Genomic DNA, 19,998 nt, shown 5'->3' on the forward strand with positions numbered 1-19,998 from the left:
CTTAGGTCGGTGTAACTTACGTTGCTCAAGGGGGTGACTTATTCACACCCCTGACCAACATAAATTATACCGACATAACCTATAGTGTAGACAAGTCCTAAGTGAAAGTTAGACACCTTACTGTGCTTTTGCCTTTCAGAATCTCCCATGTTGTACTTTAGGGATCAGTGTCATTCCCGAGCAGAATTTTGCATGTGGAAGGATGGTGAGATTAGGGTGAGAATCAAACTGGAAACAGATGGAGTGTGAAGGAATAAGAATTATTATTGGTTAAATTTTTTTTTTCAAAATTGGTGCTTAATTTTGATCAAGGTTTATGCAAAGCACTGTAAGAATCTGGCTTGCTAGCTCAGTTAGGCCTTCGTTTACTTTAATAACGGAAAGTTTTCTAGACTAAAATAGTTTAACATGATGTGGGCTCCATGCGCTCTCTCGATCAATGTCACACATTCCCAAGCACAGTCAATACATACGTTTTTCTGGGTGGGGTGTGTGTGTGAATTTCATCCCTATGTAAATGGCCTCTGCATAATACGTACACCCCTCTCATATTCCGCTAGGCTTAAATTGGATTTAACTGGCGCATTGATCTTGTGGGGGTGTCCTTTGCATGGGGGGTGAATTCCACCCACAATGCAGATTTCTGGATATGGAAGTGTATTTGATATAATTTCAATCACCATAGCATTTGAGACAGTGTGACCTGGTGGTTAAAGAAGGAGTCCTATTCCTGTCTTTGTCTGTGACTTGCTGTGACACTGGGCAATACCAATCACTTCTGTGTCTCAGTTTCCTCCCTTATAAAATGATGCTAATCAATCTTTGCAAAGCCCTTTGAGATTCCCTGACAAAAAATTGTATATAAGTGAAAGATATTATTGATTATTATTTATTAATAAGGACCACAACATGAGATCATTGCAGAGTATTTCTATCCTGTTTGGGCTACACTGTTAAGCTATGCTCTTGCAGTAGGCTCAGTGCAGGGGCAGCTTGTTCTAGGGCTGGGCCTTAGCACTGAAGACAAGTGTGTGAATCTTTGTTGCTGTAACTACTTTTATTTTTTTATTTATTTATTTGATTCTTTACTTTTCAAAGTATTTTCAGTGGTAAATTTTTAAATGTATTTTTTTTTAAATGTAATTTGTTGCCCCACAATTACATGAAAAGAAATGAGAGGGGAAACAGTTTTTGTTCTTTGGGGAAAATTATAATCAGTTATCATAAATGTCCCCCCAGTTATGCTGAGAAGTTGCTGTCTGTTTTAGACAGTCTGATTCATTATTAGAGGTAATAGTCTAAAGTACTGATTTGTTTTTCCTTATGCCCAGCTTGGCACAACAGCTCTGATGGTAGCTTCTCACTATGGCCACATAGAATGTGTTCGGGAATTGGTGTTACAAGGAGCAGATATCAATCTGCAGAGAGAGGTAGGAAAAGTTCTGCATTTAAAAAAGGATTGCAAAAGCGACCATTACTGGCTGGAGTCATAGAAACTATAGAGGAAAATTACCAATTGCTTATTTGTTAGTTGCTGTGCAATATAAGTACAAACAGTATTTATTCAGGAGTTTCTTCTCAGAATATCAAGGATTCCGCTTTCTGGAATTTTAAATTGAAAAATGAGGTGCGGGAGCTACTCCTATAAATAATCCATCAAGAATTTCTAGTGCACCCAGTTTGCGTGAGCCAGTTTCATCCTTAGTTTAATCCTATTGACTCCATGCATGCATTGACCATTATATTTATTGATGCAGTAACATGCAGATTTCTGAATGTGATTAATAAGGAGAGGTTGCTTACCATTAAATTATAGAGACTAGCCATTAAAATGGAGTTGGCAGAGTTACCCCAGGAATGATTCTGGCCCGGTATGCTTTGTAATATGTTCGTCTCAGTTGGTGGCAATAGACTCTATCACACATCTAAATCACTTTGCTTTGTGAGGACAGGACACAATTGCCTCCAGTTTGTTTGTAGAACATTAATTATAACTTTAAGTCTTTTCATTCCTAATTTTAAAAAAAAGTCAATGGTTGGCTTCTGTGAACATCCCTCCAGTAGCAGCATCTATAGTCATTCTTATTTGTGAGCTGTCTAGACATGCAGTAAAATTGCTCTGTGGGCTAATGGTCCTGAGAGAATAGTAATTTAACAAGAGTTTGCAGTAATATTGGCTGACTGCAGAATACAGTGATAGCTCAAAATAATGGCACTATTACACCGTAATGATAAGTGTATACATTTCTAACCTCTCTTAGTTACCTGGAACTGAGACATAAATCCCCTGCTGACATCTGGAAATTATTGCCTCAACAAATGTAATAGTCAATGATATAAATTTTCTGGCATAGATTTAACCTGTATAAAATTGCTTGAATAGTAAATCGCTGGTAGCCTTTCTATATGGTCCCATTCCAGCAAAGCACTTAAGTACAAGTTGCTCCAAAAGCAATACCAAAAGGACAGGAAAGATACTGAACAACAGATTTTTCTGAATTCACTTTGGACGTGTTAACACAGCAAGGCAGTAAATAAAGAAACAGAAAAGAAACAGAACCCATCAAAAGGCAGAATTTACCCTTGTGCACAGGGTGCCTATGGTGACAGGAATGTAGAGGACACTAGCTGAAGTTTAAACCCTGCATTAAAGACTTAGGCCCTTATCTTGCAAATAAATCCACATATTCAGACTTGTACTCTTGCAGTTCTAGTGGAGTCAGTGGGATGCCACATAGGAGGAAAGGTTCATACATGTGGATTTATTTGCCAGACTGGACCCTTGAATGGTACATAGGGCCTTGTAAAGGCCTTCTGCACTGGAGTGGATTTCCACATGTAGCTTTCTTTTTCCTACCTCTCCAGATGAGATGAGAAAGCCCTAAGTGAGGAAGGTGAGAGTCTCTGGGGATAATGATGCAAACCTTTCCTTTGTAAAGTACTTTGAGATCTCCTGATAAAAAATTCTAAATAAGTATGACATAACCAGGGTACAATCCAGACTAATGAGCAGCTGTGTCACCCCTGCCCTGCAGCCTTGGTGCCTTACGCTGCCTTGCTGAAGTAGCTCCCACCTGGGCTGCTAACAAAACAGCCTTCCAGCATGCAAGCCACACCCTGAGAGTCTGTGTAACTGCAGCCTGCCAGCCACACGTGGGTTACAGTCTGGCTCTCACCAGCCTTGGTTGTATTTCAGGGGATCCTAACACAACCCCAGTCCCAGATTCCCCCCCAGAAATGGATGCCTTGTACTGCCCAGCCCTTTCCTGGACAACACAAAATATTTTAACTCCGTTATTCCTTTAAGGGAACAATATGCCATTTTATTATTTTAATAGTTTTTTCAGACACTTCAATTTACACACTGGATTAGATAAAACAGTATAACAAGTTTATTAACTACAAAGAGATTTTAAGTGAGTACAAGTAATGACGCATAAAAATCAGAAATGGTTACAAGAAAAATAAAGATCAGGCTCACTAATATCTAACAAACTATGTCAGATTCATGCAAAATTTCTCACCACATGCTTTCAGCAGTCTGACTGACCAAATCATATAGGTAAGGACCCCTCACCACAGAGCCCAACAAATGCTTCCTTTGTTGCTTTAGATACAATGAATGTGTTGGGCAGGAAGAGAGAGGGGGGTGTCATGGAGTGTCTGCCCTTCCTTTTTATAGTCATGTCCCCCCTTTGAGAAGCATTTCCAGCTGGGAACAAGGTGACAGGCAGTTTGTATGGAAGGGAACTCCATGCTGTTCCTTTGTTAAAATGTAGATTTTTTTTGCCCCAATCCCTTTCCTGCTAAAGAATGACCACTTAGCAGGTAATGGTCCATCAGCCTCATTTACATGTGGCTGAGGCATCAGCTTACCCATTGTATTTGAGGAACTGGTCTGCCACTCCCCAGACTTCTCTGGAAAACATACTTTTAGTCATGATTTCAGTTTACATTTATAACTGGTTTGGCCTCTCCCCAAACTTCTCTGGAAAACATATTTTTAGTCATGGTCTCAGTTTATGTTTCTAATTTCAGATATAAAGCTGCTATGTGCATTTTGCCATGATATTACTGATCAGCAAATTATGAGTTTTTAAAGGAAATTATACCTCACAGGACATGCCTTGTACAAAAATTATTACAATAGTGTGCAGGGTGTGAACACAGGGGTATATTCTGTCACAATAAAATATATATTCTCTGGTAATTTTTGTATCCCAGAAATTAAAATCTTAAAGGGTAGATTCTCACCTTGATTTACTGGTATTTTCGTGACAGAACTAGACATGGAAAATACTTGGGCTTTCATTCGTCGCTGTATGTGAGCTGAGTTCAGCAGTGGGAGCTGGTTGCAGCTCCCTGATTCAGGCCTGCTTGGCCTCTGTGCAGGATAGAGCACTGTTCCTGTGCAGCCTAACTTACGCCAATGGTGGGGATCTGGCACCAGTGGAAGATAAAGTATAGGGGAGCTCTGCTGTGCAACATCCCCTCTGCTCTTATCTATACTCCACTCCCAATACATTCCCTCCTTCCCCTTTCACTAGGGATGGAGTGGCACCTGGTGCAGGATGTGGTGAGGAGTTCTCCTGTACAGGGAAAATTCTCCACTGTCTAGTTCCAGCCTGTTTAAAGCCACTTTTCACTGTTTATGGTGACTGACTGGATTGGAGAATCTGGCTCTGAATTTTTCTAAAGGAAAAATATATTGTGGGGGGGTAGGGACAGAGGGAAGATGAGGTAGGAGAAGGAAAATTCTGTAAAATATCATCTGTAGACATGGTAATGGTAATAGCCGTAGATTTAATGAGCTGGGATACAAACATTACCCGAGAAAGAGAGAGAGAGACTCATGCCTCCCTCACTTTGGGCTTTCTTGTCTCACTTGAAGACATAGGACAAGGAAATGAGTAATATAGTAGAGGCTTCACGAAGAAGCTCATTTATGTGAATAGAATGGGGAATATGGATTTTATGCAGCTAAACAGGATGTGGGATAAACATCAGATATTACAGTGCATTGAGATGAGAAATGACTTCCTCCCCTAAGTTCTTTGTATCCTCTATAGTCCCAAAGATCATCATTAGTCTGTCTAGCTCTTGTTCAGTTATTCAAGTTCAATCCATTTTAGCTCTGCTTAAAAATGAAGTGTATTCTTTATTTACATTTTATCCATTTGTTTGTTTGAATACATTTCCTTTTTTTGTTTACAGTCAGGCACGACTGCACTGTTCTTTGCTGCACAGCAAGGCCACAATGATGTTGTGAGGTTTCTCTTTGAATTTGGTGCCTCTACTGAATTTAGAACTAAAGTAAGAGATTGGTCTGCTTTACTTTCAAAATCCACCAGCGCGTTAATGGCTTGTTTCCTCTTGATCTAGACATGGCATCACAGCAAGAGGATCATAAAAGAATTTCCCTGTTTGCACATTTTCTGAGTTATATGAGTAACACAGTCCACTGGTAGAATATTAATTCAGGGTCAGTTTTTATTGTCTAGCTTCGATTGCTGGGGCTTGGTACCATTTCATTAAGTGTACATTTTCCGATTGTAAAAGCTACAGTGAAGAGATCAGTCCCTCCTCTCATGCTGTCCCATAATATTAGAACAATGAAACTGTTGACAAGTAAATTTAAAACAAATAAAAGGAATTAACACAGTGTGCAGTGAGTCTGTGGAATTCACTGCTGTAGGAGGTTACAAAGTTAAACACTATAGCTGGATTTTAAAAAGCGCTGGTTAATCATATCAAATATTGCTGCATGAGTTGTTACTGTATGTGTGCTGAGATGGGGCAATTAAATCTGTTCATTTCAGGGGTTAAGACAGGGTGGCCAAACTTACTGACCCTCGGAGCCGCATACGATAATCTCAAGAAGTTTGAGAGCCACAAGACACGCACAACTTTTACACATGCATTTTTTAAAATATTAACATCCTACTTATCATTTCACAGCTAATTACTGCTAGAGCTAGAGGCTTTGTGGGTCTCCATCCTGTATCTTGGGGCTTTTGCCCTGTGGTGGGGGGGGGGGTCTTGGGGCTTTAACCCTGCAGGAGATGCCTGCTGGGGCTCAGGGCTTCCGTTCCCTCCCTCTCCCCTGTTTCCTTCACCGCTTGGCTTCCCTCCCTCGCCCCCTCCCCCCACGGCCAGCCCGATTTCCTTCACCGCTTGGCTTCCCCCTGCCCCACACTTACAAGAGCTCTTGTCTGAACCGAAGCAGACACACTCAGAGAGAGCACCGGGATTGAACAAAGCAGGCTGAGGGAAGGAATCCTCGACCCTAGAGCCCAATGAGCTCCCCTGCTCGATCGCCTCTCCACGCAGCCAGCCACTGACTCCTCCCCTTGGCATTTCATCCTCCTGCCACCGACAAGGGCTGGTCTCTGATTGGCCCCTCTCAGCTCCTGCTCTCAGCAGCAACGCAGGCAATGACTAGTGAAATGGTGGGGTGAGTGTAAATTGTGGTGGGGGTCTTGGGGCTTCCACTCTGGGAGGCGCATGCTGGGGCTTCTGCCCTGCAGTGGGGAGGAGGGTCTTGGCACTTCCGCCCCACGGGAGGCACCTGCCAGGGCTCAAGGCTTCCAGCCTATGGGGCACACATGCTGGGGCTTGGGGCTTCTGAGCTCTGGCAGGTGCATTCTGGGGGATGGAAGCCCCAAACCCTGACGGGCGTGCTCTGTGGGGTGGAGGCCTGAAGCCCCGGCAGGTGCTCCTCGTGGGGTGGAAGCCCCGAGAAGCGTCTCCAGTGGGGTGGCAGCTCTGATCCCTGACAGGCAGCTCCGGTGGGGCAGAAGCCCCGAGCCCCAGCAGGCAGCTCCGAGCCCTGGCAGGCGACTCCTGTGGGGTTGAAGCTCCAAGACCTCCCTCCCCACCGCAGGGCAGAAGACCTGAGCTCCCTCCCAGGCTGGTAGGCAGATAGAGGGGAGTGGCGGGGATCCACGAGCTGCACTTGAGATGTCAAAGAGCCAGCTGCGGCTCGCAAGCCACAGTCTGGGCATCACTGGAGGGAAATCAGGAAAACTTTTCCCCTTCATGTTCAGCACTGCACTGTTGGCTGGTGGCACAATTATGAAGGCTACCTGACACTTCCCATTAAAAGACCCTGTTTTCAGTTGCTTATAACGGCAAAACTTTCGTTGTTTGAGCCAAACTCTTCCAGTTGGGTGTCTGCCTCAGACTAAATGATTTTTTTTGAAAATTTTAGTCAAAACAGTTTAGCTATTTAAAAGAACAAGGCTAGTGAAAATGTTTCTGCCTGCATTAAAACATTCCCTTCCCCCCATGCTTTAAAGGAGAGACTTAAACTTTAGTGGGGGGTGGCCTTAGTGTTAGGAATGTGCCTTTTGCCATCCCTGTGAAAATCCACCCAAATCTGGCTAAGTGATAAGCCTTTGAAAAATTGCTGTTCACACATGCTCAATAGAGATTTTTTTTGGATGTTTTAGCAGATAAAATCTCCAAAGATTTCATCCTCATTGAGCATGCTTCATCCCCTCACAGCTCCTAAGTGTGACTGGACTGTGCATGTACCATCCCCACAGACCAACTGAATATGCTCCAGCCCAGAGCTGTGGGGGACTCAGAAAAATTTTCCCTGTAATGGCTGCTCCAGCTATTCCAAACCAGGGTGGTGCAGGGTTCCTTTGTTCTCCATGATCTCTCTGCTGGCACCCAGGAAGCTGTCCTATTTGAATGCCATGGGGATGAAAGCTAGACTAAGGTGGGAGGGAAAGGAGTACATTGGGACAATGAATCTTGTGAGACTGGGACTGAGGTGGGAGAGAAACTGGGAGTGGCTGGGCAAGGAGACTGGGACTAGGAGCCAGGGAGGGAGGGGAGGCTAGGATTGGGAGCCGGGCAGGGGAGGGGCACCCTGGGACTGGTTGGGTAAAGAGACTGGAATCTGGGAGGGAGGCAGGGGAGATTTGGACTGAGATTGGGTCAGGGGAATGTTGGCCAAGGAGACTGGGAGCTGGGGAGACAGACGAGGACTGGGATCCAGAGCGTGAAATGGGAGATGGGACTGGGAGCCAGTTGGCTGGGTGAGTGGGGGACATTATAAGTCGATGAGAAGCTGGAAGTAGGAAGGCAGGAGAAAGAGACTGGGACAAGGAGCCAGGGAGAAGGTGTGGGGAGAGAGACTGAGATTGGATGAGGAGCCTGGGGTAGGAGACTGGGACTGGGAGCCAGTCAGATCAAACAAAGAGCTGGGAAGGAGGGGACTGGGACTAGTTGAGGAAGGAGACTGAGAGTGGGAGTGGGGATGGGGAGAGACTGGGAGTCAGATGGTGAAACTGGGACTTGAACACTGAAGCTAGATGGGGAGACTGGCTTGGCAAAGAGACTGGAATGAAAAATCTGAGTAGAGACTGGGACTGGTTAGGCAAGGAAAAATGAGACTGGGACAAGCAGTCAGGGGTAGGGAAGAAACAGGACTGGGACAATGACACTTTGGAAAGGGCAGAGCAGAAGGGGTCAACCTTAGGGAAATTATCAGAAAAGTCTGTACCCACTGGAGCACACTCCTCGCCACAGTTTGGAATGGAACCCAGGGTTCTGAGTCTCACCGTTCCTCTGCGATCAAAAAATATCTGTGAAACTCAGTGGCAAAATGTGCATCTCATCCCTCTCTACTGCTGGTCCACATAGGGTATGACAACCTACTACTGCTATCGGTTACTCCATTAGCTCAAGGGGCAGAGGTCTGTGCAGTGGATTTAAAGAGTCCAACCCTGCTGAGGACCCATGTGGCATCACACTGACACCCACATGATGGAATTAGTTTTTAAAGTTTGCTTTTTTTAGAATCTAGAAAATTACACACAAAACTACACTAAAATAACACTATTATAAGGTTGCAGTCAAGCACTCAAAAGCTAGGAAATGCCCTGGTGCATATGCATTATAATAAGTCTTTAAATACATGATCACTAGGATGCTTTGTGGTTCAACCAATACCAGTAAGGGGTTGTCACTGCCTGCCCTGTAACCCTGGGTGCTTCTGTGCTGTGCACTTTGGCTCAGAGCCCTGACATCAGCACCTTGCTCACAGCACAGTAGCCTTACCCTGGCTGCCACCAGTTTTATTATCCCTTGCAGGTGACACAACAACAGTCCTTCCACCCTGGATTTTTCCCAAAACAGTCTCCCCTGTTGTATCCAGTCCTTCTCACTGGAACACTCATAAAACCTTGCAAGTTCACTGCTCCTTTAAATAGACAGTACACTGCACCAGCCTGTTTGGCTGAGGATTTCATTCTTCAGTTTGAAACACTGCACTGAGATGGCTGTGTAATAAAAACATGAGTAAGTTTATTAGCAAAACAGTGAAAGTCCTGTGGCACCTTAAAGACTAACAAATGTATTTGGGCATAAACTTTCATGGGCAGAAACCCACTTCGTCAGATGCAAAATTATTAGCAAAGAACAGCTATTTAATTGATATCAAGTAGAAGTAATTGGTATAGAAATGGTTAAAACAAGAAAAAGTAACACGCTTCTAAGACTCAAACTTAACTTAAACCAGAGTCTTTTGTTCAAAGCAGTTTTTTCACCTTCTTCCAGCATGGCTGGCCACACTTTACCCAGGATCCAACAAACAGAGCCCAAAGCACTTAGTTTCTCTGTCTCCTCAAGTGAAGAATGTCAAAATGGCTTTTTGTCTCTCTGCTTATATCTTTCAAAGTTCAGTGATCTTGCTGGAAGAGGCAGGAAGCTTTCCTGGAGCTGCAACTTCCACCCTTGTTCAGAGTGTTAAGTTGCCATCCCCTACAGTGGTTTGCCTGATGGCTTGGTCTGTCTTGAATGTAAAATGCCATTTCATTGTCTCTCCTTGTTCAGCTCACACTTGAGACACATTCGAGCAGGTGGAACCACATTCCTTTGTCTAAGACAGTGTGACATAAGTCCTGCTTGCCAAACACCTTTTAAGAACATATTTCCAGTACATATTCATCATTTTTCATATAACACCCCTACATACACCATGCAATAATATTAATGACCAGCGTGTTGCCCAGTCTTATATAATATCTTACATAACACGTTTGAGATACAGATTATGATGGTGAGTTGGGGTACACTGAACTCATCGGGCCAGCTGAGGGTCAGTACTACGCACGGGGGAGCCCCTTGCCCTTTGAATTGAGGGTATTCTTAGGGTCACAATCACATACTATTCCAATACTGCTAAGTCATCCTACCCTCTCCCCCATAACCTCCCATAGACAGACCCAGTTGCTGCCTCCTCCCCCTCCCTGCTCTCCTTTTGCTGCTACTAGAAAACCCTTACCCTCTGCTTTGGCTGTCTTTTCTGTACTGTGGGAACAGCTCTCCCCTACCGCACTGGTAGCTATTTGAGTAGTGTTGGGGGATGTCACACCTGGGAATTATCCCGTTTTTGCATGGATTGCAGTGTTTTTAACAACATGGCAAGCCAAGCATTCTGTTGCTAGTTATTGTTAGTGTAGAGTCACTGTACTGGTGGCACTGCAGTTGTTTTCCTTCTCAGAGGGCAGTTAAATGACTTGTGCGGGAGCATGCCATACTGATTTTGTACACTGACGCAGTGAATGGGATCATGTCTCTCTCCAGTGGTTGATCCACAGTGCCTATAACACTGACACCTGACACCTAGAGAAACGATTTCTTTAGCTGAAGTAGTAAGGACTTGGACCTGTGGTCTCTGGTCTGAGCGCTGTGTGTGCTTCCACATCTCATCCAGCAACATAGTCCTGTGTCTGACTTCTCCTGTCAGGCAGGGAACCACGGAGTGGGAGGCAGGACATATCAGGATGTCAGGCTATGGCTAAAGGGGAATTGTGGTTGAAGTGGATCTAATGGCTGCTAGAACTGAGGTCAGCAACACGCAATTTAGTCCATTGGATCAGGGGCAGGATGTGCTGGCAGTCATGGGTGGGGCTGGGTGTTATATTTGTTAGAGTGAAGGGGGAAGTAAACTCCCATGAAGGGAAAAGGAGAATAAGAGCAGTGTTTTTTTGGTTCCCATTCTTGACAAAAGAAACCTCAGGCTGAGAATTCTCAGTGACAGAGCTGAGGTCTAACTTATGGGGAAAAGACTCAAAGTACATCTCACAACAATTTACTAGCTAGTTATTACATAACTTCTGTGAGCCGAATTCTGAGAGGTACTCAGCACTTGCTTATGTCTTACGCACCTGTTCTCTATAGTATTTACCTTCTCTTCCTATTGTGCCATTCTTTGCTTGTTTGCAGGATGGTGGTACCGCTCTGTTAGCAGCTTGTCAGTACGGGCACATGCAAGTGGTGGAAACGCTATTGAAGCATGGTGCCAACATACATGATCAACTTTATGTGAGTTCATCTGAAGTAGATATTAACAACACTGACAGTGGAACAAAGAAAGTGTGGGTTCTTACAATGCAGCTGCTACGGATGGCTTTAGCTCTAGCGCAGTAAGGCATTTGCCAAAGGATCTCTCTTTATACATTTTGTTAATGTAATTGTTATTAACTGTGTGCTCCTTATGATACTGGGACCTCAATATGTACAAATGTACAAAGCCAAGAAAGGAGATCTGTTTTACAAAGTTAGGCTGGCTTAACGACATCACTCAGGCCTGTGAAAAATTTCACTTCCTGTGCAGTGTAATGAAGCCAGCCTATGTCCCAGTGTAGATACCGCTAGGTCGACTTTGCTACCGCCTCTAGGAAAAGTGGATTTACTATAGTGATGGACAAACCCTCTTCCATTGCTGTAGTGTCTATGCTTCAGTAATGGCCCGCTTCTAGTGTATACATACCCTTAGGTGTATTGTAGCTAAAAGGGAAACTTGAAAATCTTGAGGCCTGATTCTCCTTGCCCAGTGTGTAATTTTTACAGCTGTTCAGAATGAGTGTCAGAATGGTAGTGTTTACACTCTTTAGTAAATAGCTACATAAGGTGCAAAGCAGTGGAGGATCAGGCTTTTACTTTTCCTCTTGATCTGCAGATATCATTAAAGGTAGAACTGCAGTTACATTTTCTTAACATCATTACATGCTGACATGCAGATAAAGTGAAGATATTGTGGGAATGCACCTGTCTCGCCTGATAGTGCTTTGAAAACAAATTAAAATAAATAACTGGCAAAAATGATTTGATGGACATAATTTAGCTGGATTTTCAGAAAGCTGAAGGGGGCTGATCAGGCCCTGAATGAATCCCCGTCTAATTTATTGTGGTGGAGTTGTGTACAAACTGGTATATAATAAAACAAAAATGAGTGGCTTATCACCCTGTTTCACCTTTGCCTAACCCAAGTCTGATAAAAAGGAAATCATTCCCTGTGAAGTTATGATGTTCTTTCAGTTAATTCTACTGGGTGCTTGATTCTGCAAGATGGAGAATGCTCCCATGAGGTGCTGAGCACCTTCATCTGCACTGACTTCACAGCAGTTCTCAACCTCTTACAGTTTCAAGCCCTAAACACACAGTATCCCCTGTGTGTGGCACACCTGGCTATCACCACCTGCAAAGAAGGCTGTCCCATGTTTGCTGTTGCACAGTGATTATTTTTTCAACCTGAGGGGTCATGTTTGGCACTGCCTGGTAGTGAGTGCTAGGTATTTCCATTGAGGTCTAAAAATAACATTTGCCCACCCAACACATGCACCTATATATGAAGGCAATTAAGTAACCTCCATGCTGTCTCTCCAGGAATTGAGCAGCATTCTCAATTGTATTTATAAGCTTGTTTTGATTACCCATCGTCTTTTTTTTTTTTTTTTATAAGTTGTGCAGTAAAACCCCAGGCAGGCAGTTTAAAAAATTAAAGCAAAAGTGAATTCATAGGAAAACAAACATTAGTCCTGTTTCTCTTGCATTGCGCTGCTGAATTAAGTTTGTAAGATGGTGGTGTCTGGCTGCCTGCTTGATTGGCAGGCTTCCATGCAAGATGGACTTCAAACACGCACTTGTCAGAGCAATTATTCCAAAAGCATCAGGATTTCAGTTTGTCTTTAAACTGACTAAATGTTAGCTGTGTGGGGAAGAGAAGAAGCCCTGATTAAAAGGAAACCTTTTTTGCATGGATTGGTGCTGTAATAAAGAGCGGTTTTAAGATTACTAAACATTATTTGTTCTGAAAGAGGAACCTGAACAAAAGGACTCCTGTTGTGTCTGTCTGGTGTGCAAAGCCTGCAAAAAGGGCTTGACACAATTACCCAACCCTGTGCGCCAGATACAATCTAGCCTTCAGGGTGCCCAGTAATCCATAGGTTACCTGTATGTTGGAACAAGTCAGTGTACAATTGAATATAATAATCTTAAGGGCTTGTCCACACAGCACGTTATTGCATGGCAAGCCATGGTGTGATTCTACTGCCCACCAGCTTGCCATGCAGTAGCATCCCGTGTGGACACTGTTATAGCACAGTGAAAGTTCTGCCCTTTCAAGTAGTAGTATGGTGCTAAGCCACACTTTACGGGACTTTCACTGCACTCCGTTTCTTTCTAAAGCATTTACAGAAAATACCATTTTCCAACCAAGTCCACAAATGACCTTGCTGTGTGCAAGCCACTGGTAAGTGTTTATATTACAAGTCCTGCTTTTATGGCTGCTGCACAGAGATGAGTCTACTGAAGCTGCCAGCCAAAGGAGTTACTCCTTCAGCCCATGTGGTAGAAGTTAGTGCTTTTAGGCCCCAATTCAGCAAGGCACTTACACGGATGCTTAAAGTAAAATACATGCTTAAGTACATCTTTCTTTAACAACGCAATTAAGCACTTTGCTGCATGGGGAAGGATTTAAGTATGTCCTTAAATGCTTGGGTAGGCCCTGGGTACAAGCCTCATCTTTGACTCATAATCTGAGACATTATATTTAAAGAGGAATGCTACAGCTAGTCTAGTTTGTTATGGACTAAACTCAGGATTTTGGTGATGACAAATTTCTTGTGTGTAGCTATTTATGTGTTATTAAGATGCATAATGGCATAGCAAGGTAAATATGTTGTGATGTAAATATCTACTGTAGCATTACCAATTAAGAAGCTTTATTTATTTTTATTCAGGATGGAGCTACTGCACTTTTTCTGGCTGCCCAAGGAGGATATTTGGATGTAATCAGATTATTATTATCTTCAGGAGCAAAGGTCAACCAGCCAAGGCAGGTAATGTTCAGCACTGCACTACCAAAGCAGAGATGGCATTTAATTCACATTCTCTTGCTAAAAATATGGCTGGAATTTTCAAAGGGCCTAGGGGAATTAGTCTTCCTGTTGGATCTGGGCACCTGATGTCCTCAGGCCCCTTGGAAAATTCTATCTTAAAACACTAGCACTAGATAGCACTCCACATATCCCTGGCTAAAGTCAACCTGTCAGATTTATGTATTTTTTAAAACCCTACCACTGCTATGGCTTTGGTATCAAAATTAATCTTTGATACAAACCTTTGACTTTGTGTTTATCTCATGCTGTCTATACACACTGTAACAATCAGTCATAAAGTGTAGTTTAACTTCCTTAAACATTTGGTACTTGTACACACTGCCATCCTTGTTTCCACTTAGTTACTCTCTAGGTCAGCAGTTCCCCCAACATTTTCCCTGCATGACCCCATTTTCAGAAGTGTTGTTTCTCACAACCTCAGACAGCATGGAAGTTGCCATTTAAAAATGGTGTCCTCCATGCAGTATGACCTCATACGCACTGTACATGCAAGGTCACGCTGCAAGGAGGATGCCATTTTGTAAAGCAAAATGGCATCCTCTGGACTGCATGACCTCACACACATACGGTGCATGCGACGTCATGCTGCATGGAGGGTGCCATTTTGTAGAGCAAAGTAGCTGCCCCCCGTGCGACGTGACCTCGTGCATACAGGGCATGAGAGGTCATGCTGTGCGAAGGAGGCCATTTTGTAAAACGGTGTCCTCTGCACGCTCGGGATTGCTGTGAACCCATCTGCTGATGAAGCGACCCCGCTTGGGGTCACGACCCACAGTTTGGGAGCTGCTGCTCTGGGTCCTGATCCAGCAGAGCACTTAAGCACATGAATAACTTTAAGCATGAGAGTAGTTCCATTGAAGACAGTGAAGCTACTTTTGTGCTTAAAGTTACACAACTGTGCTTAGTGAGTTGTTGGATCAGACACGACTGCTCTGAGGGCCTGATCCAATTGCCATTAAAGTTAAATGGAATTGAATCAAGCCTCAAGGGAATGCAAACTTTTAAAACTACATCAGGAAGTAAATACACATGAAAGGTTTCTAACATATCCATAATTTTGCCTCCTTATATCTGAACACAGTGGGCCCACTTTTCAAAAGAGGGAGTCTTAATAGGTCAGCCAGTTCTTGCATTTGGATGCGGAAATCTGCACTTAGATGTAAAATGAGCACTTACGTACCTCGCTGCCGATTTGAACATCCAGATGTGTGATTTGCATGTCCTACTTAATACCTGTATTTGAAAATGGGCCTTCCCAGAATGCTTGATTTTACATCAGAGAATCTCACCTAAGGGTTGCTGAACCAGTTCAAATAACAATACCTAGCCTGAATCTACACCACACTTAACTTGCACATTTCAAAATATTTGGATAATGTTCTCTTCTTGAATCGTTCATGTATGTCTCTGCAAGCTGGCTGAGGTTTACTGGTTTCAGCTGGGTAGGAAATTGGGAAGCAGGAGCAAAGAGGATGTGAAAGCCCTAATATGGTGTAGAATATAGCACATGTATTGGCTCTCCAGTTTCTCCTATATTTCCTGATTTCCTACCCAGAAGAGTTCAGCAAATTGCAGCCAGGCAGCAGAGAACTACATGTACTACTTCAGCAGCTTCTTTGAGGACCATGTGGTGTCTTTTCATTGGAAAAATCTCTGCTGCTACTTAGCACAAGGAAATATGACCAGCCATTCATATATTCATATACCCATATTAAGATCATCCTACCTCTCTCTGTGTACCCTCCCTCAACCACCAGATTTCTCTTTATAGGTAGGAAGGTTGGCATGTATTCTTCAGGCTGATGCTTAAATTACTGCTTGGCTACCTGTGCCTATACTGTCTCTCTGACTTTGTCTAGACTTGTTTTGTTAAAAGATATTAACTAATACCATCTACAAAGCTGGTATAGGTATCTAGGGCAGTGTATGCTTTAATATGTGCTCAACTGGTCAAATTAAAGCCATAGGGGGAGCCTAGCTTTAACTCAAGCATGTTAGCCTATGTATAAGTGTACACTGCCTTTTCTACACTAGACTCTTAGAACATCTTACTTAGCTAACATGTTATACTCTTAATCTCTAGTTCAGGCCAAGCCTCTCTGTCTTGTCCCTAAGGGTACATCTACACAGTAATTAAACACCTGCGGCTGGCCTGGGTCAGCTGACTCAGGATTGCTGGGCTCAGGATGCGGGGCTGTAAAATTGTGGTGTAGACGTTCAGGCTATGGCTGGAGACTGGGCTCTGGGACCCTCCCTCCTCACAGGGTCCTAGGACCCCAGCTCCAGCTGACCCGGGCCCACCCGGCTGCGTTGCGGACCTTTTAGTCCAGTATAAAAGTACCCTAGCGGTCTAGATCTAGATTGCTGTAAGGTATCTGTTGGGCTTTGCGAAGTTCGGTACCTAGTGGCCAATCACTAAATTTAGCTTTGGATAAATTCAGTGGTGTTTATATCTGGAGTCTTTGTTGGGCCCATCTGTAATCTGAACTATTTTCTTAACGAATGAAAAACCTATGTTATTATCACTCCGATAATTAAAGAAATGGCTTGATGGGCTTTCATCACCCTCCCACCCCCTCAAAAAATAGCCTTGGATTAAGTGTGAGAAATATCCATCCAAGAGTGATTTTTAAACAGTGCCTCCTCATCCAGCAACTACAACGTTGCTACGTTGCCGAGGATCGGTCTCTTTAGGTTACGCATCATGGCTGCTACCTTGATTTGGCTGTTCTCAAAAATCAAAAACCACATCCAAACAGTCGTGTATTGTAAAGCCCAGAGCCACAGAGCAGTGTCTTTAATTAGTGGAGTGAGATAAAGGACAGCATAAATTTATGTCAGAAGGGAATGTTATGACAGTAGGTTATAGGGCTGTTAGGTGTAGCCAGAGACCATTTGTCTACTTGTTTGGACTCAAATAAGAAAAATTAAAATATGTAATGTATTTAAAATTAATTATAATTATATTATATTATATTAGAACCCACATCAGGTCCAACCAAACTCTGCTTGGGACAGGATCCAGTGGGGATGGGGAAGAGAAAGGCAAAGATAGCTTAGAGTCACCTTTTGGCCTCCCCCAATCCTGGAGTAGCTGGTCTTACTCAGCTGGGCTAGTAACACTTGCCTATGAGCTATTATGCAATTGGGAATGGCTCCAGCACAGCAGAACGTTGGCACCACTCATTATGCTGTGGGGTAGGAGAGAAATAGTTAGCTATGCTGCCCTGGCTCTATACTTCTGAGGATTCCTGTATACAAGGGGAATCCTCAGATGGCTTTTTTATGGCAGCTTCATGTCCCTTTTGCACCTCCTTTTGCAAAGAGGAGACAGGTCAGGGGCCAAGGATCTGGCCTAATGTAAATATTGTACATATTTGGATGAGACCACTCTCCTCACCCATCAGAGGACACTTATCTTGGAAGGAGAAGCTGCAGCTAACAAGCTGTGTGTCTACCATCACCCCAATCAATTTGCTTGTATACAGTATCCTGCTAACCCCTGCGCCCAGTTTCATTTGTTTTTGTCTTCTTAGATTGTAAGGTCTTCTGGGCATATTACTATGTGTTTTAACAGCACCTACCGTAATCGGGGTCCTGATCCTCTGGGCACCAATGCAATATAAATAATTGTATTATCATTTCCTTCTGCTCCTTTTGATTCACATAGATAAAACCTTAACTGAGCTTTAACTAAAGCAGAGCTACCAAGTTCCCTGTGCTAAATTTGTCTCAGCTGGAAGTCGTGCTTTGCAATTCTTATATAAGTAGAACCACAAATTGCACAATACATGTTCTATGTGCAGATTTCCCTGTTTTGATGGGACTTGGATCTTTTCCAAACTTATGCAGATCATCTCATGTCATTCTGGTGCCATATCCTAGTGCCCTCTGCTGGAGGAAGTTTAAAAATGATAATAAAAAATGCTTGATTCATTGAAGGGAAGAAACTGTACATTGGAGATGGACAGTTTTTGCTATCAGACTTATAAACTTGAGTTATATACTCTGCATACAAGAGAACCTTTGAATTTCATTTTTGGATCGCAAAGAAAATTCACTGTGTAAACAGGAAGTATACTAGAATGTGGGCAGCCACTGTAATATCAATGAGAACATTTATCCAAAAATTATGCAAGAAGGGGAAAAGCTCCTTTTCTTTATCATGACCGTGTATTGGTCCTTGACTATAACCAGGATTTCAGGATGTATCTTTGCTCTTTCAGTGCAACAGAAAAGACAGAAATGTGAAGCCTAGACATGTATCAATGGGAGGAACGTTCTGTTCATTCCACCAAACGTGCTTACCCAGTTTACCACCAATTGTGCTCAGCAGATAACTGGTGAGCATACAGTTGGTGAGCATAAAAAGGATTTAAACATAAAAAGGAAAGTTGGGTTCTATGTATATAATGTAAAATTTTCAGCATAGGTATGCAGCGGGGATTAGACGTGATACTTCCATTTCACAACAATGGGAGGGTTCTGTCTAATACACCCGGTTCCCATGTGGTGCATAAATGAAATTGTCTGTGTCTAGCTGTTCTGGCAATAAGATTCTGTTGAGGGATCCAAGTTCACTCCTTTCAGGAGCCAGAGTCTAGCAGTGAGCTGCCAGAGTGTACAGTGTCACAAAGTGAAGCTTATATCAAGTCTTGTTTTGCTTGAAGGATGGGACAGCTCCTTTGTGGATAGCATCTCAGATGGGTCACAGCGAGGTAGTGAGGGTAATGCTGCTCCGGGGAGCTGATCGAGATGCCACACGAAACGTGAGTAATTTTCACTTTCGGGTGACTGCTAAAGGAAGGCTGCCTACAAGTTATAAACATTCAGCATCTTCATAGCAACTTTCAGCAGAGGATCTTGGTACACTATACATAAATTAATTTAGCCTCAGAACACCCCTGTGAGAGAAGCAAAAATCATTATCCCCAATGCCCTGTTGGTGAAACTGAGGCAGAAAGACATTGCAACTTGCTCAAGATCTCACACACAAATTCTGTGGTGTACATGGAAATAGGACTTACACCCCTCTGGAATCTCGTAGGGCCCCAAAGCCATCTGCATGAAAGCATTATACCTCTGTGCAGGTTTTGGGATCCCTGTACTCCCCTGTAGCTGCCAGGCAGTGCAGCTCCATGGAGCCAGGATGCCATGAGCTCCCCTTTCCCTCTGTGTCTGGACCCATCCTTTTGGAAGGGTTTTGTAGTGTAGGAGTGGGGGAAAGAAAAGTTCATATAAATTCCCTCTGGTGTTTGAGATGAGTGAGAGAGGAGATGATGTACACTGTCCCCAGCTTCACCCCTTCTGCATTCTCCCTCCATCCTCCCGATTCAAAGATCCCTGGATCTGCAGATGGCCCATCATGAATTCGAGAGGCAGATGGGATGATGCTGAGGAGGGACTATCCCTACATGGATTGGTGGGTGGGAGGGACAATTCCTCCATTCAGTCAGAGAGCGTGTAAAGCTGTCATAATAACTAAACTCCTTTCTTTCTCTCTCCAATAAAGGATGGTACAACTGCTTTACTTAAAGCTGCTAACAAAGGGTATAATGACGTTATAGAGGAATTACTCAAATTCTCTCCTGCACTTGGCCTGTTGAAGGTATGTACTGGAGTATGTTGATATTGACATATAGACTGAGAGAGACAAAAGGCCTGATTCTCTATGCCTTCGCCTTGAGTAGTCATTGACACCAGTACAAAGTGAGTGTCCTGATTTGGTGGTGATTTACACCCATTTTGTGGGCATTTATGACTACGCAAAGGGTAGGCAGTGAAGATCCAGTCCAAAGAG

General features: G+C 43.5%; 1 protein-coding gene across 4 annotated transcripts in view; it reads left to right on the forward strand.

Annotated features, from left to right (window-relative positions):
* Positions 1 to 19,998, forward strand: part of ANKRD29 (ankyrin repeat domain 29) — a 51,588-nt gene that overhangs the window by 24,513 nt on the left and 7,077 nt on the right. For 2 of the 4 annotated variants that reach the window (XM_067546572.1, XM_067546581.1), the window contains 6 exons: positions 1,332 to 1,430; positions 5,215 to 5,313; positions 11,242 to 11,340; positions 14,040 to 14,138; positions 18,869 to 18,967; positions 19,711 to 19,806. In XM_067546572.1, coding sequence (XP_067402673.1) covers positions 1,350 to 1,430; positions 5,215 to 5,313; positions 11,242 to 11,340; positions 14,040 to 14,138; positions 18,869 to 18,967; positions 19,711 to 19,806 — 573 coding nt within the window. In that variant the 5' untranslated portion in view covers positions 1,332 to 1,349. The remainder of the gene's footprint in view (positions 1 to 1,331; positions 1,431 to 5,214; positions 5,314 to 11,241; positions 11,341 to 14,039; positions 14,139 to 18,868; positions 18,968 to 19,710; positions 19,807 to 19,998) is intronic. The other 2 variants (XM_067546588.1, XM_067546598.1) reach the window with 2 other exon arrangements.

Source organism: Emydura macquarii, unplaced genomic scaffold, assembly GCF_026122565.2.
Source record: "Emydura macquarii macquarii isolate MOO-44397 ecotype Brisbane River unplaced genomic scaffold, CSIRO-AGI_Emac_v2 contig_212, whole genome shotgun sequence".
Lineage (NCBI taxonomy): Eukaryota > Metazoa > Chordata > Testudines > Chelidae > Emydura > Emydura macquarii.